At 39.5% G+C, this 16,422-nt stretch overlaps 1 protein-coding gene across 4 annotated transcripts in view; it reads left to right on the forward strand.

Annotated features, from left to right (window-relative positions):
- The window catches only part of LOC135771790 (uncharacterized), a 407,895-nt gene that overhangs the window by 147,478 nt on the left and 243,995 nt on the right, over positions 1 to 16,422 (forward strand). For all 4 annotated transcript variants that reach the window (XM_065282140.1, XM_065282141.1, XM_065282142.1 and 1 more), the window contains 2 exons: positions 5,614 to 5,787; positions 6,811 to 6,984. In XM_065282140.1, the coding sequence (XP_065138212.1) occupies positions 5,614 to 5,787; positions 6,811 to 6,984 (348 nt within the window). The remainder of the gene's footprint in view (positions 1 to 5,613; positions 5,788 to 6,810; positions 6,985 to 16,422) is intronic.

The raw sequence follows: 16,422 nt of genomic DNA on the forward strand, positions 1-16,422 counted from the left end.
CAAAATGCCCCAGATCTGACTTGTGTCCCTACTTTCTGTGACTGGTCACATTTGTTCCTCTTGCTGGAAGTGGTCCACTGATGAACGGCTGAACTTTCACTCTTCTAAGAGTTTCAAAAAGTTTGTTGAAATCCCTCTTAAGTAGTTCAGATTGCTCTTTGTGAAAATCATTCTTCCCCATATGAATGACAACTCGATTTACAGTCTTATGTTTCATCAGAATGTTCTGAAGTTCCCTGTTTACATCAGAAACGGTTGCTTGTGGAAGGCAGCATGTAGTTGATTCCCTGTTGCTAATGTTTCTGATAATAAGGTCACCCATTATCAGAGTTCTGGGCTTGAATGCGCTCTGCGCTGAATGCCGCTGTCTGCTCGATCTTGAACAGCAGTTAGCATCAGTGTTAGCTGCTGGCTGATTTGATCAATGTTCAATTCATCACTCATATTCATTAATACTTTAAATCTGTTCTCATTATGTATAGCCAGTGGAAGAAAGCCAGTGTTTGGAATCCTTGTCATAGCTGTATCTTTTTTTGTAATGTGTTTACTATCCCTTAGCGGAATTTGTGGAAGCCTTCACAGGACCAATTACTCCCGTGCAGGTCAAAACATCGGGGGCATGCGCCTTTGTTTGTGCGTCGGACATTAAAGCAATGCCCCTGTTCCTCTCCTCTGATTTTGCAAACTTGGTCCATCTGATCAGTGTTATGGCCTTACAACAAGACAATTTTACTATTTCTAAAAGCTGTCTTTGTAGCTTTGTACTAACAATAAGTAGGGCTGCTCGATATATTAAAATTTTAAAGTCATCCCGATGGGCGTGTATGTTTTATTTTATGTGACTATCATTTGTGTGTTGCATGCTTAGATTGTCCAAATCCCACACCTTTACTTGGTAAAATATCTGGCGGCTCTCCCAGATATATAAACAACAGCCCGCATATATCTGGCATCAAATTTGGTCTTTTTTGTCCGTGATAATGACATTATGCATGCGAGCACATTGTGTCTTTTCCGATGAGTACGCTGTGCGTTCGCGTGCTCTCTGTTTCTCGATGAATTGGGTGCGACGCAAAGCATGCTCAGTGTCACATTTTATCCTTCCATGTTCCTGAACTTGATCATAGTTGTATCCATTAGAGGTTTTCACGGAAGGACATGGGTCTATATTTTAAAAGGTCAGTCGGGTCTGAGTCGGTCCCATTTAAATTACTTCAGGTACCAGGTCTGTTTAAACCCGAGTCGATCAGAGAACGGCCGTGAAGAGTCATGCTATAGCGCATGTGCAGTCTCAAGCGTGCCTCCGGTTTCTATGGCGATGAAAACTGACTCTTGTTTATATAAAGTTATGGCCACGGGCTGCACTTTCTTTCTCCCATTTTTATAATTTTTTTATAAATGAACCGTCTTTTTATATCTAAAATGTTTGCTTCAAAGATGGTAGCTAATAACCAATGTTAATGTCAAGCCCATTGCACTGAACGAGCAATTATAGCTCAAACTGTCAAACAGTCATTATGTAAGCTGACTCTACACATACTTAATATAGAGTATATGAATCTGAAATAATGACGGATTAAGCTCTTTCTGTCACGGTCCTGTCAGCTTTTATGTATTTTTGTGTTCTTGTCTATTGTGATAGGATCGTGGCATTGCTACCTCTCTGTTATGATGTCTTGTGGAGTATTGACCTTGGTTGTGTGTACTGTGTTCCCCAGTTTTGAGTCGAGTCCCGCCCCCCTTGTTATCTAATTAATGATTCATTATTAGTTACTCCCCTTACCTGTTTACCTTGATTAGTTTCCCTATTTAATATTCTGATGTTTTCAGTCTTGTGCTCGTTCATTGTCTTCAGTACTTTGGTTATGTTTGTCATGTTAAGTTTTGTCTTGTTTGCTCCCTCGAGGGCTTTCTGTTATTTATTAAAACTCATTTTTGTTGAGAGCTGCCTGCACTTGGGTTCTTTACCTGCAAATCCTGACAGAATGAACGAGCCATTCACGAACCCAGCAGGCTGCTCTGTTTTGGTTCTTGTCAAGCGTCTATGTCCTCGTCAGCCTGTTCCTGGCCTGAGTCTTGTGTTCCTGGTCTGTGTGTCTCGAGAGGGAGTTACTGGTCGGAGATTCTCTAGGGGAGATTCTGTGCCGAAGAGCCTCAGAGTGTGTTCCCGCACGGTGAGCCTTGAGAGGATGTCCGGAGCCGAAGAGTCACGAGGGTGTGCTCCTGTCTGGAGAGGCACGAGAGTTTGTGCACGCTCGGGGAGCCACGAGGGTGTGTGCTCGGTCGGTGAGCCTCGAAAGAAGTTCTTTCCCAGACGGAGAGCCTCCTGAGATTTGTGGTTGGAGACCTTCAAGAGTATTTCCTGGATTGGAGAATCTCGAGAGTGTTTCATGTCAGAGAGCAGTGGGATGTGTCTGAAGTCCGCGAGTTCCGGGTCATGCTGCATATTCTGAGTCCAGCTGTTTGTGGGAATCGTCAGTTCCCTTCTTGTCTTGTGACTCCGTTGCCAGCAGCATCTAGTTCCCTGACTTTTTGGACTTTCCCTATTGCTTTTAAGTTTTGTAATGTAACGGTATGTGTTTTTGTTTCCTGTGGAACGCCAGGAGGCGTTCATTAAGAGGGGGGTAATGTCACGGTCCTGTCAGCTTTTATGTAATTTTGTGTCTTGTCTATTGTGATAGGATCGTGGCATTGCTACCTCTCTGTTATGATGTCTTGTGGAGTATTGACCTTGGTTGTGTGTACTGTGTTCCCCAGTTTTGCGTCGAGTCCCGCCCCCCTTGTTATCTAATTAATGATTCATTATTAGTTACTCCCCTTACCTGTTTACCTTGATTAGTTTCCCTATTTAATATCCTGATGTTTTCAGTCTTGTGCTCGTTCATTGTCTTCATTATTTTGGTTATGTTGGTCATGTTAAGTTTTGTCTTGTTTGCTCCCTCGAGGGCTTTCTGTTATTTATTAAAACTCATTTTTGTTGAGAGCTGCCTGCACTTGGGTTTTTTACCTGCAAATCCTGACACTTTTAATCTGCAAGAGAGGAATAGAAAGAGAGGGCACCCATTGTACCCATTTATAATCCATAGACCTACACTGTCTATCATTAATATACAGCACTATACATATTATTGTATAAAGTCTTTCTATACCTCTCAGAATGTTAATAAATCGGTTTAAAGGGGGTCATCTTCACAAGTATTGCAGTAAAGTAACAGTAAAGTGCATTCAGCTTTGACTGTGCAATTTGTGCAGAGTGGCTATTAGAAAGGCCAAAGCAGATAACTTTCTTATAGAAACATTAAATAATTTAAACAACCCCTTAAAATTTTGGAAGTCGATAAAATCATTGGCTGCAAATAAAACTAGCATTGAGCTGCCTCCATGTATTCTTAAGGACTCACATACATTTTTTGAGAAGGCTGAAATGCTTGGCTGTTCTAATGAACTTTTTTTGCCTCTGGTTCTTTAGTCGATTCCCTTAATATTTCACATCAGAATCACCCTTTAGTCATACAGTACTTATGGTCACATTGTCAGTAACTCTTTTAGTTTTAAGCCATTTTTTAGTTTCAGAAGTACATAAAGCCCTTACATCTTTAGATATTAGAAATTGGCTGGTCCTGATAACTTGGAGCCTTGTTTTCTACAGTTGGCATCTGTTTTTATTGCAGAACGGCAGAGGATCTGGCAACACTGCTTTGCTTTTTAATCAGGCTGGTTGCACAGTGAGAAGAATTGCCTGATAAACATGCAGCTTACGTGTATGAAGTTAAAGAGTAACTAAACCCTAAACCAACTTTTTTTAGTTAATGATCTGTAAGAATGATGCTTTATTAGTGCTGTTCATTGATTTTAGTAAGTTTTTTGACATTTGGATATAAAGTGTTTCAATACTACAATATATGGTGTAAAAACGTCTGAGTGCTGCCCTCTTCAGGTTGAACGGTGGCTACTGCAGTTGAATTTTCCCATTGGATGTTGGGTCCAAAAAATGACTCGTGACGTAGGCAGGTTCAAGCTTACCACGCCCTTGTTACGATCTCACCACACACTTGATACGAGCTTAGTTCGTCCCCTCTATCTTCGTTGGGATCTGCCCACTTTTCTTGCATTTTTCAAATATTGCCAGTGGGTGGAGTCAGGCTCTGACCAGGGGTTTAGTTACTCTTTAAAGTGCATGAGTTGGGCAGCCAGCTCAGGGTAGCACTTTATTTTACAGTATGTGTACTTACTTCATTCATATAGTAAATATGTTGTACGTGCAGACAAATGTACGCTATAAGTACCTGTCATTAACCTACACTTGCCTGTAAGTACTATATCTATATTGTACATTCATTTGTAAGTACAGTTACAGTATACCTAAACTATATTACACAAGTTACACAATAACTACCAAGTATGTTCCACTGGTAAGTACAGTAATGATACTCTTTAATTATCATGTAGATTCTCAAAAGTAAGTACCACACATTTGTCTGTAAGTACAACATATTTACCATATGTATAAAATGTAAGTACATTTACTGTAAAATTAAGTGCTACCCACCTCGCATTCGTTGACAACGAATGTCATTGTTGTTGCAGCCCTAAAATAGGCCCAACTTTGTAGTATAAAAACATCCTAATACCATAATTTGGTATTGGCTTGAATTTAGTTCCTGAGTGTTGCCTGAGGTTCTGTCGATAACCACTTGACCAGAAAAATAACCATTTTAGTTTTATTTTTGGTGTAGTTGTACAAAATATTAGTAAGACCACCTTTGAAAGTCGTTTATGATTTTTTTTAACTGTCAGGAGGAGCAGGATGCAAAGAGTCTGCATTTCAGCTCTCCTTCTCCAAAAAGGGAGTGAGGACCCATGTGGGTCGCACATATTGGGTTTTTAGTTCATTTATTTTTTGCACCCTTACTTCAGATTGCTGAGGGTAAGTTTCTTCAAAGTGTCTATCTTTAGTTTCGTAATGGCGTTTAATGTCTCACTTTTGACAACCGCAACAGTGTCCGAGCAAAAAAAAACAAACACAGGTGTCATACAACTCAATGAAGGAAGAATAAATGCGTATTTTCCACCCATCTCGAAAAAGTTGGTTTTCAGTGTAAACTTTCCTAATTTTTGAGAATGCCATTGGTTTTTCAGTCACTGAAAGCTTTATCAGTGTGCAGCGCTCCCTGCTCTCTTCACTGCACATCTGTCTGTGACTGTTCGTGCTGGTGCTGCACTCGAAACCTGTGACGATGTAGAACCCGAATAGTGCTACTGAGCTGACCTTTATATGCCTGATATAAATTGGATTTTATAATAATGTTAAATAGCGATTGCCATTTATTTCATTGTGACAAAAGGCTTTGTGATCTGGATGGACGCATTTCACGGTCAGGATTCGGACCGGAGTCTGCCAGTTGGCCACCCCTGGTGTAAACTCTCTCTCTCTAATTATGTCTTGTTCTAATCTTGACTCGATATAAAATGGTTTAGTCCAGATGACAGACCAAAATTTAACAATGATTTGTGTTTATAAACAAGTTGTAATGATCTTTAATAATAAGCCTGTTGATCTGATGTGTTTGTTATGAACTGTGAAAGTGAAGTGTGTGTCTCTGTTCTCTACAGGTTGGTGAGTTGTAATTTCACAGCTGAAGGTTGTGCTGATCTGTCTTCAGCTCTGACATCAAACCCATCACACCTAAGACATCTGGGACTGTCTAATAGTAATATTGGAGATTCAGGAGTGAAGCTGGTCTGTGATGTACTGAAGAATCCTGATTGTAAACTGGAATGGCTGGAGTAAGATCATATCTCTGATAGTCGCACATGATCTGGTTTATAATGAGACTTTTTCAAGCAGTAGTAGTGAGTCTAAATCAGTGTGTTTGAGTTCATTATCTATATTTACACTTTTAAATGAATCATATTTAATCTCAGTACATAAAAAACTTTGATTACTGTTATGTTCCTCTGTTTTGAGTGTAGGTTCAAGTAAAAGTGAACAGCGATAACAAACTAAACATCCTGCTTACTAATAAGAGTTACAATAACTAACTTGCCTCTTTAATAAAATAAGATTCACATGACACACCTGCTGCTCTGTGTCTTTAGTGTGTGCTGTTTAAAGGGATAGTTCACCCAAAAATAAAAATGCTGTCATTTACTCACCCTCATGCTGTTACAAACCTGTATAAATTTCTTTGTTCCGATGAACACAAAAGAAGATATTTTGAGAAATGTTTGTAACAAAACCGTTCGTTGACCCCATTTACTTCCATAGTATTATTTTTCCTACTATGGAAGTGAATAAGGTCCACAAACGGTTTGGTGACAAACATTTCTCAAAATATCTTCCTTTGTGTTCATCAGAACCAAGAAATTTATGTGGGTTTGTAAAAACATGATAATGAGTAAATAATGACTTTTTTGGGTGAACTATCCCTTTAAAGACACATTTAAAAAGCAAACATCCAGTTATAGATTTTAATTGTTAAGGCTTTTTATCTTTGAGACTGATACCTAAACTGCTGAACTAATAAGAAATACTTCTGTTTATATTTAATCAATGTTTTTAAATCATCTACTTATTTATATTCTTATTCAAAATATTTAAAATCTAATTAAAATTCTTATCAAACATTTTTGATCGTATGGTTTTTGAAACCGAGATTGCTAAAGTTTAATTATACAGGTGCAAACACACATCCACATAAATCAAATAAATACAAACAATGAAGCCGTGAATAAACAAACAGAAATCAATGTTGATCTGATGTATGTTGTTATCTGAGAGAGTGAACTGTGTGTCATTGTTCTCTACAGGTTGAGTGATTGTAATATCACAGATGAAGGTTGTGTTGATCTGACTTCTGCTCTGAGATCAAACCCATCACACCTGAGAGAACTGGATCTCTCTGAGAATAAACTCACAGATTCAGGAGTGAAGCCACTCTGTAATCTAATGGATGATCCACATTATAAACTGAAGAAGTTAATGTGAGTAATAATCATTTTAAATTCATGCTTTTTTTTCATACATTATTAAGGGTGTCATGATTTCGATTTTAAATCGAAATCGATCGAAATTAAGTCACAGCTTCGAACTTCGAATTAAAAAATGGGATAGTCGATGCTGCCACGCCCCCATGTCACATCCGGTCGGCTTGCCAAGCGAGGGAAAAAAACTCTCAGAGATGCCTTTAAAAACATCTGTCCAGCGGAACGCGATCATATTTTAAACACGAGGGATGTTACAACTCCTTGAAATGCATATCATAAACAGGATTACTACCTAGTGATCTGCCTTTGGACAGAGCGCAGCTCTCTGCACGTGCGCGAGAGTGAGGGAGGCGCATAGATGCAGCGGGTTTAAACAAAAGGAATAGTTTGCCTCAGGTCGCATGAAACGCATTAAACTGAACAAATACATAAGGATTACTACTTTAGTTTATGTTTAGACTTCGGACAGATGCGAGGGCGCGTGCACGTGCACGTGAGACAGAGAGAAGCGCAGCTGCTTATGATGCTGGATTTATTTCAGATGCTATGAGTCCAAGACACGCGCATTAAGTCCAAGACACGCGCATTAAGTCCATGTGCATTAAGTCCATGTGCGTGCAAGAAGGAATCCTCTCTCCACAAGCTCTCGCGTTAAGTGAAGCCCACAAACCCCCATGCAAGTTGTGCAATGTGCCTGTCAATGTTAAACTATAATAATAATAATAAATATAGCTGCAAGCAGCAATCACCGGGGTCAAGCCAAAAAGGGCCCAAAAGGATGTATAATTGAGATTGGATAAGCAGACTGAAGAACCTAGATAAACCAAGTTTAATTAGTGAAAAGAGCCCACCCCCGTGTCTCTACGGTGTTCCGATGCAGAGATATAGCTTTTGCAAAAACGGTTGATAAGGTATTCTCATTGGTTGCTAGGGAGTGAATTGGCAACCATCAGTGATTATAGTCAAAGCCATGAAAGGAATAATCCATGATGACTCATGGTTTTAGAAGTGTTGTTGCAGTAGTTTTAGGCAAAAAATGCGTTATTCTATCTCAAAACCAGTAGGTGGCGCAATGACAAAATTGTGCATGTAACCTCAGGTCATAACTGTGTTACATCTAGCTAGTTTTATGACTATACACTTTAGTTTAGTGAAGAAACAGTTGTATGACCATAGGGCTGGCTTGATATCAAAGGTTTTGTTCAATTATAGGGCCACCTAGTGGTGCAAGCATACAATTTTTTTTGTGTGGCCTCAAAATATGCTCATACATCAGGGTATCAAATATGGTAAAAAAATCTCTTTGTGTTACGAAGTTATAGCCATTTATGTGTAAAAACACAAAATTTAAAGGTAATTTTTCGTTTTTTGCAATTTTCAGCCATTTCTGATGAAAATTTTAATACAATGCCAATAGAACTTTTTGTTCAGAAGGTAATGCAATATTCTTCCTATGATGTTTTCGAGTCGATCAGAATTACGCTCGCGGAGATATTCGCGCGTGTTTTTTAAGTGCTATTTTGCCGCGCAGGGTTAACCGTAAGGCCAATTCTGGCATGTTTGGTATCGTTGGACTCGGCAACAATTCAGGACTCCAAGGAAACAAGTCCCATGAAAATACGTCGATCACAGCCAAAGTTATAGGTGTGTAAAACATTCGTCTTACCACTAGGTGGCGCTGCGACGAAACTGGGCATGCGCTCTCAGTTCCTGACTGGCATCACAAGTACCAAGTGTCGTTTCAATAGGCTTAAGTTTGGCGAAGATACAGCCTCAAATCCATTTTTTTGCACTCTACGTAAAATTTGTTGACGCGGTTTACGCAAACAGATTGGCGAATCGACATGAATTCCATAACTTTTTGCCGTGAGGGTCTGTAGATGCTACATACCGATTTTCGTGGAAATCGGGCAAAAGCTCTAGGACGAGTTCACAAAAGTAGGTTTTACGAATAATTCAAAATGGCGGAAAAATTTTCATGACGGAAAATGACGTCATAGGGTTCAGTCGAATCGTCTTGAGCCAAGGAATCAGAGGAAACAAGAATTTCGTTTCTAGGACTTACGGATCAAAAGTTATAAGCAAAAACATAAGTGCAACTTTGGACTGTTGGTGGCGCTAGCGGGTTTGAGATAGAGACTCCAAATTTGCTGTGGATAATATTTGGACTGTCCTTTATCAGTGTGCCAAATTTCATAACTTTCCTACGTACGGTTCTATGGGCTGCCATAGACCGCAATGGCGGAGGAAGAAGAATAATAATAAATATAGCTGCAAGCAGCAATACCGGGGTCAAGCCGAAAAGGACCCAAAAGGATGTAAAATTGAGATTGGATAAGCAGACTGAAGAACCTAGTTAAACCAAGTTTAATTAGTGAAAAGAGCCCACCCCCGTGTCTCTACGGTGTTCCGATGCAGAGATATAGCTTTTGCAAAAACGGTTGATAAGGTATTCTCATTGGTTGCTAGGGAGTGAATTGGCAACCATCAGTGATTATAGTCAAAGCCATGAAAGGAATAATCCATGATGACTCATGGTTTTAGAAGTGTTGTTGCAGTAGTTTTAGGCAAAAAATGCGTTATTCTATCTCAAAACCAGTAGGTGGCGCAATGACAAAATTGTGCATGCAACCTCAGGTCATAACTGTGTTACATCTAGCTAGTTTTATGACTATACACTTTAGTTTAGTGAAGAAACAGTTGTATGACCATAGGGCTGGCTTGATATCAAAGGTTTTGTTCAATTATAGGGCCACCTAGTGGTGCAAGCATACAATTTTTTTTGTGTGGCCTCAAAATATGCTCATACATCAGGGTATCAAATATGGTAAAAAAATCTCTTTGCGTTACGAAGTTATAGCCATTTATGTGTAAAAACACAAAATTTAAAGGTAATTTTTCGTTTTTTGCAATTTTCAGCCATTTCTGATGAAAATTTTAATACAATGCCAATAGAACTTTTTGTTCAGAAGGTAATGCAATATTCTTCCTATGATGTTTTCGAGTCGATCAGAATTACGCTCGCGGAGATATTCGCGCGTGTTTTTTAAGTGCTATTTTGCCGCGCAGGGTTAACCGTAAGGCCAATTCTGGCATGTTTGGTATCGTTGGACTCGGCAACTATTCAGGACTCCAAGGAAACAAGTCCCATGAAAATACGTCGATCACAGCCAAAGTTATAGGTGTGTAAAACATTCGTCTTACCACTAGGTGGCGCTGCGACGAAACTGGGCATGCGCTCTCAGTTCCTGACTGGCATCACAAGTACCAAGTGTCGTTTCAATAGGCTTAAGTTTGGCGAAGATACAGCCTCAAATCCGTTTTTTTGCACTCTACGTAAAATTTGTTGACGCGGTTTACGCAAACAGATTGGCGAATCGACATGAATTCCATAACTTTTTGCCGTGAGGGTCTGTAGATGCTACATACCGATTTTCGTGGAAATCGGGCAAAAGCTCTAGGACGAGTTCGCAAAAGTAGGTTTTACGAATAATTCAAAATGGCGGAAAAATTTTCATGACGGAAAATGACGTCATAGGGTCCAGTCGAATCGTCTTGAGCCAAGGAATCAGAGGAAACAAGAATTTCGTTTCTAGGACGTATGGGTCAGAAGTTATAAACAAAAACGTAAGTGCAACTTTAGACTGTTGGTGGCGCTAGAGGGTTGGAGTTAGAGACTCCAAATTTGCTGTGGGGACACATTGGACTGTCCTTTATCAGTGTGCCAAATTTCATAACTTTCCTACGTACGGTTCTATGGGCTGCCATAGACCGCAATGGCGGAAGAAGAAGAAGAAGAAGAATAATAATAATAATAAATATAGCTGCAAGCAGCAATGCCGGGGTCAAGCCAAAAAGGGCACAGAAGAAAGTAAAGTTGAATTCGGATGAGCAGTTTAAAGAACCTAGGAAAATGTATTGATTTCAGACTAAATAATATAACAGTTATCAGCAAAAAAACTGTTTTCATTCGGTGTAATCTCTCCCTCTCTTCTCGAGGAGCATTGACAACTAGAACACTGATGAAAATGTGAGTGGTGCTTGCAGTGGCAATACTCAGCTCACAAAATGTTACAGTGGTGTTAATGAGTCAAAAGAGACCACCCCCATGTCTCTATGATGTTCTGATGCAGAGATATAGCTCTTGTAAAAAGGATTGATAAGGTATCCTAATTGGTTGCTAAGGAGTTAATTGGCATGCACCAATGATCTCCAAGCCATGAGAGGAATAATACATGATGACCCAAGATTTTAGATGTACTGTTGGAGTAGTTTTAGGCAAAAATACCATATTTCTATCTCAAAACCACTAGGTGGCGCAATGACAAAGTTGTGCATGCAACCTCAGTTCATAACTGTGTTACATCTAGCTAGTTTTATGACTATACACTTTAGTTTAGTGAAGAAATAGTTGTATGACCATAGGGCTTGCTTGATATGTAAGATTTTGTTCAATTATAAGGCCAACTAGTGGTGAAGGCATACCAATGTTTTTGTGTGACCTCATACTCTGCTCGTACATCAGCGTATCAAATCTGGTGAAAAAATCTCTTTTCGTTGCGAAGTTATAACCATTTATGTGTAAAAAACACAAAATTCAAAGGTAATTTTTCGTTTTTTGCAATTTTCGGCCATTTCTGATGAAAATTTTAATATAACGCCAATAGAACTTTTTGTTCAGAAGGTAATGCAATATTCTTCCTATGGTGTTTTCGAGTCGATCAGAATAACGCTCGCGAAGATATTCGCGCTTGTTTTTTAAGTGCTGTTTTGCTGCGCAGGGCTAACCGTAAGGCGAAATCTGGCATGTTTGGTATCCTTGGACTCGGCGACTACCCAGGACTCCTAAAAATCAAGTCCCGTCAAAATACGTTTATCACAGCCAAAGTTATAGGCGTATAAAACATTCGTCTGGCCAGTAGGTGGCGCTGCGACGAAACTGTGCATGCACCCTCAGTTCCTGACTGGCATCTCAAGAACCAAGTGTCGTGTCAATAGGCCTAAGTTTGACGAAGATACAGTCTAAAATCAGTTTTTTTGCGCTCTACGTAAAATTCGTTAAGGTGGTATTTGACAACGGATTGCTGTATCGAAATTCTTTTGATAACTTTTTGCCATGAGTGTCTCAAGATGATACATACCAATTTTCGTGGCAATCGGACAAAAGCTCTAGGACGAGTTCGCAAAAGTAGGTTTTTCGAATAATTCAAAATGGCGGGAAAATTTTTATGACGGAAAATGACTTCATAGAGTGTAATCGAATCGTCTTGAGCCAAGGAATCAGAGGAAGCAAGAATTTTGTTTCTAGGACTTACGGATCAGAAGTTATAAGCAAAAACATAAGTGCAATTTTGGACTGTTGGTGGCGCTAGCGGTTTTGACATAGAGACTCCAAATTTGCTGTGGGGACACATTGGAGTGTCCTTTATCAGTGTGCCAAATTTCATAACTTTCCTACGTACGGTTCTATGGGCTGCCATAGACCGCAATGGCGGAAGAAGAATAACTAATAATAATAATAATTATTATAATAAAAAGAAAACTAACGGATACAATAGGGGTCTTCGCCCCTTCGGGGCTTGACCCCTAATAATAAGAAAACTAACAAATACAATAGGGGTCTTCGCCCCTTCGGGGCTTGACCCCTAATAAATATAGCTGCAAGCAGCAATCACCGGGGTCAAGCCAAAAAGGGCACAGCAGAAAGTAAAGTTGAATTCGGATGAGCAGTTTAAAGAACCTGGGAAAATCTCTTGATTTCAGACTAAATAATATAACAGTTATCAGCTAAAAAGCTGTGTTTTCATTCAGTGTCATCTCTCCCTCTCTTTCGTCGAGCATTGATAACTAGAACACTGACGTAAAAATGAGTGGTGCTTCTAGTGGCAATACTCAGCTCACAAAATGTTACAGTGGTGTTAATGAGTCAAAAGAGCCCACTCCCATGTCTCTGCGATGTTCTGATGCAGAGAAAAAGCTCTTGCAAAAACAGTTGATAACGTATTCTCATTGGTTGCTAGAGAGTAAATGGACATCCACTAGTGATTATAGTCAAAGCCATGAAAGGAATAATCCATGATGACTTATGGTTTTAGATGTGTTGTTGCAGTAGTTTTAGGCAAAAAATGCGTTATTCTATCTCAAAACCAGTAGGTGGCGCAATGACAAAATTGTGCATGCAACCTCAGGTCATAACTGTGTTACATCTAGCTAGTTTTATGACTATACACTTTAGTTTAGTGAAGAAACAGTTGTATGACCATAGGGTGGCTTGATTTCAAAGGTTTTGTTAAATTATAAGGCCAACTAGTGGTGCAACCATACAATTTTTTTTGTGTAGCCTCAGACTGTGGTCGTACATCAGCGTATCAAATATGGTGAAAAAATCTCTTTGCGTTACGAAGTTATAGCCATTTATGTGTAAAAACACAAAATTTAAAGGTAATTTTTCGTTTTTTGCAATTTTCAGCCATTTCTGATGAAAATTTTAATACAATGCCAATAGAACTTTTTGTTCAGAAGGTAATGCAATATTCTTCCTATGATGTTTTCGAGTCGATCAGAATTACGCTCGCGGAGATATTCGCGCGTGTTTTTTAAGTGCTATTTTGCCGCGCAGGGTTAACCGTAAGGCCAATTCTGGCATGTTTGGTATCGTTGGACTCGGCGACTATTCAGGACTCCAAGGAAACAAGTCCCATGAAAATACGTCGATCACAGCCAAAGTTATAGGTGTGTAAAACATTCGTCTTACCACTAGGTGGCGCTGCGACGAAACTGGGCATGCACTCTCAGTTCCTGACTGGCATCACAAGTACCAAGTGTCGTTTCAATAGGCTTAAGTTTGGCGAAGATACAGCCTCAAATCCGTTTTTTTGCACTCTACGTAAAATTTGTTGACGAGATTTACGCAAACAGATTGGCGAATCGACATGAATTCCATAACTTTTTGCCGTGAGGGTCTGTAGATGCTACATACCGATTTTCGTGGAAATCGGGCAAAAGCTCTAGGACGAGTTCGCAAAAGTAGGTTTTACGAATAATTCAAAATGGCGGAAAAATTTTCATGACGGAAAATGACGTCATAGGGTCCAGTCGAATCGTCTTGAGCCAAGGAATCAGAGGAAACAAGAATTTCGTTTCTAGGACGTACGGGTCAGAAGTTATAAACAAAAACGTAAGTGCAACTTTAGACTGTTGGTGGCGCTAGAGGGTTGGAGTTAGAGACTCCAAATTTGCTGTGGAGACACATTGGACTGTCCTTTATCAGTGTGCCAAATTTCATAACTTTCCTACGTACGGTTCTATGGGCTGCCATAGACCGCAATGGCGGAAGAAGAAGAAGAAGAAGAATAATAATAATAAATATAGCTGCAAGCAGCAATACCGGGGTCAAGCCGAAAAGGGCCCAAAAGGATGTAAAATTGAGATTGGATAAGCAGACTGAAGAACCTAGTTAAACCAAGTTTAATTAGTGAAAAGAGCCCACCCCCGTGTCTCTACGGTGTTCCGATGCAGAGATATAGCTTTTGCAAAAACGGTTGATAAGGTATTCTCATTGGTTGCTAGGGAGTGAATTGGCAACCATCAGTGATTATAGTCAAAGCCATGAAAGGAATAATCCATGATGACTCATGGTTTTAGAAGTGTTGTTGCAGTAGTTTTAGGCAAAAAATGCGTTATTCTATCTCAAAACCAGTAGGTGGCGCAATGACAAAATTGTGCATGCAACCTCAGGTCATAACTGTGTTACATCTAGCTAGTTTTATGACTATACACTTCAGTTTAGTGAAGAAACAGTTGTATGACCATAGGGCTGGCTTGATATCAAAGGTTTTGTTCAATTATAGGGCCACCTAGTGGTGCAAGCATACAATTTTTTTTGTGTGGCCTCAAAATATGCTCATACATCAGGGTATCAAATATGGTAAAAAAATCTCTTTGCGTTACGAAGTTATAGCCATTTATGTGTAAAAACACAAAATTTAAAGGTAATTTTTCGTTTTTTGCAATTTTCAGCCATTTCTGATGAAAATTTTAATACAATGCCAATAGAACTTTTTGTTCAGAAGGTAATGCAATATTCTTCCTATGATGTTTTCGAGTCGATCAGAATTACGCTCGCGGAGATATTCGCGCGTGTTTTTTAAGTGCTATTTTGCCGCGCAGGGTTAACCGTAAGGCCAATTCTGGCATGTTTGGTATCGTTGGACTCGGCAATAATTCAGGACTCCAAGGAAACAAGTCCCATGAAAATACGTCGATCACAGCCAAAGTTATAGGTGTGTAAAACATTCGTCTTACCACTAGGTGGCGCTGCGACGAAACTGGGCATGCGCTCTCAGTTCCTGACTGGCATCACAAGTACCAAGTGTCGTTTCAATAGGCTTAAGTTTGGCGAAGATACAGCCTCAAATCCGTTTTTTTGCACTCTACGTAAAATTTGTTGACGCGGTTTACGCAAACAGATTGGCGAATCGACATGAATTCCATAACTTTTTGCCGTGAGGGTCTGTAGATGCTACATACCGATTTTCGTGGAAATCGGGCAAAAGCTCTAGGACGAGTTCGCAAAAGTAGGTTTTACGAATAATTCAAAATGGCGGAAAAATTTTCATGACGGAAAATGACGTCATAGGGTCCAGTCGAATCGTCTTGAGCCAAGGAATCAGAGGAAACAAGAATTTCGTTTCTAGGACGTACGGGTCAGAAGTTATAAACAAAAACGTAAGTGCAACTTTAGACTGTTGGTGGCGCTAGAGGGTTGGAGTTAGAGACTCCAAATTTGCTGTGGGGACACATTGGACTGTCCTTTATCAGTGTGCCAAATTTCATAACTTTCCTACGTACGGTTCTATGGGCTGCCATAGACCGCAATGGCGGAAGAAGAAGAAGAATAATAATAATAATAAGAAAACTAACAAATACAATAGGGGTCTTCGCCCCTTCGGGGCTTGACCCCTAATAATAATAAGAAAACTAACAAATACAATAGGGGTCTTCGCCCCTTCGGGGCTTGACCCCTAATAATAATAATAAAAAGAAAACTAACGGATACAATAGGGGTCTTCGCCCCTTCAGGGCTTGACCCCTAATAATAATAAATAATGGCATATCATTTTTGTCTTCAAAAAAAAAAGGTAAAAATCGAGAATCGGATCGAATCGTGGCCTTAGAATCGAAAATGTAATCGAATCGAGGATTTGGAGAATCGTGACACCCCTATACATTATTGACTATATATATATTGAAAATAACTGAAATCTGATCTACTGTTGTTGACTTGAATTTAGTGTATCAGCCGCCTTCATATGTCTTTTTGTTTGAAGAATATAGGATAAGGGATTAGATTAGGATGTCTCTATGAGAATATAAATATTTTTAGCTCTTGCATTAATTTTCCTTAATTCAATTGCAGATTACTAGAGCTGTAGT

This window comes from Paramisgurnus dabryanus, chromosome 8, assembly GCF_030506205.2.
Source record: "Paramisgurnus dabryanus chromosome 8, PD_genome_1.1, whole genome shotgun sequence".
Lineage (NCBI taxonomy): Eukaryota > Metazoa > Chordata > Actinopteri > Cypriniformes > Cobitidae > Paramisgurnus > Paramisgurnus dabryanus.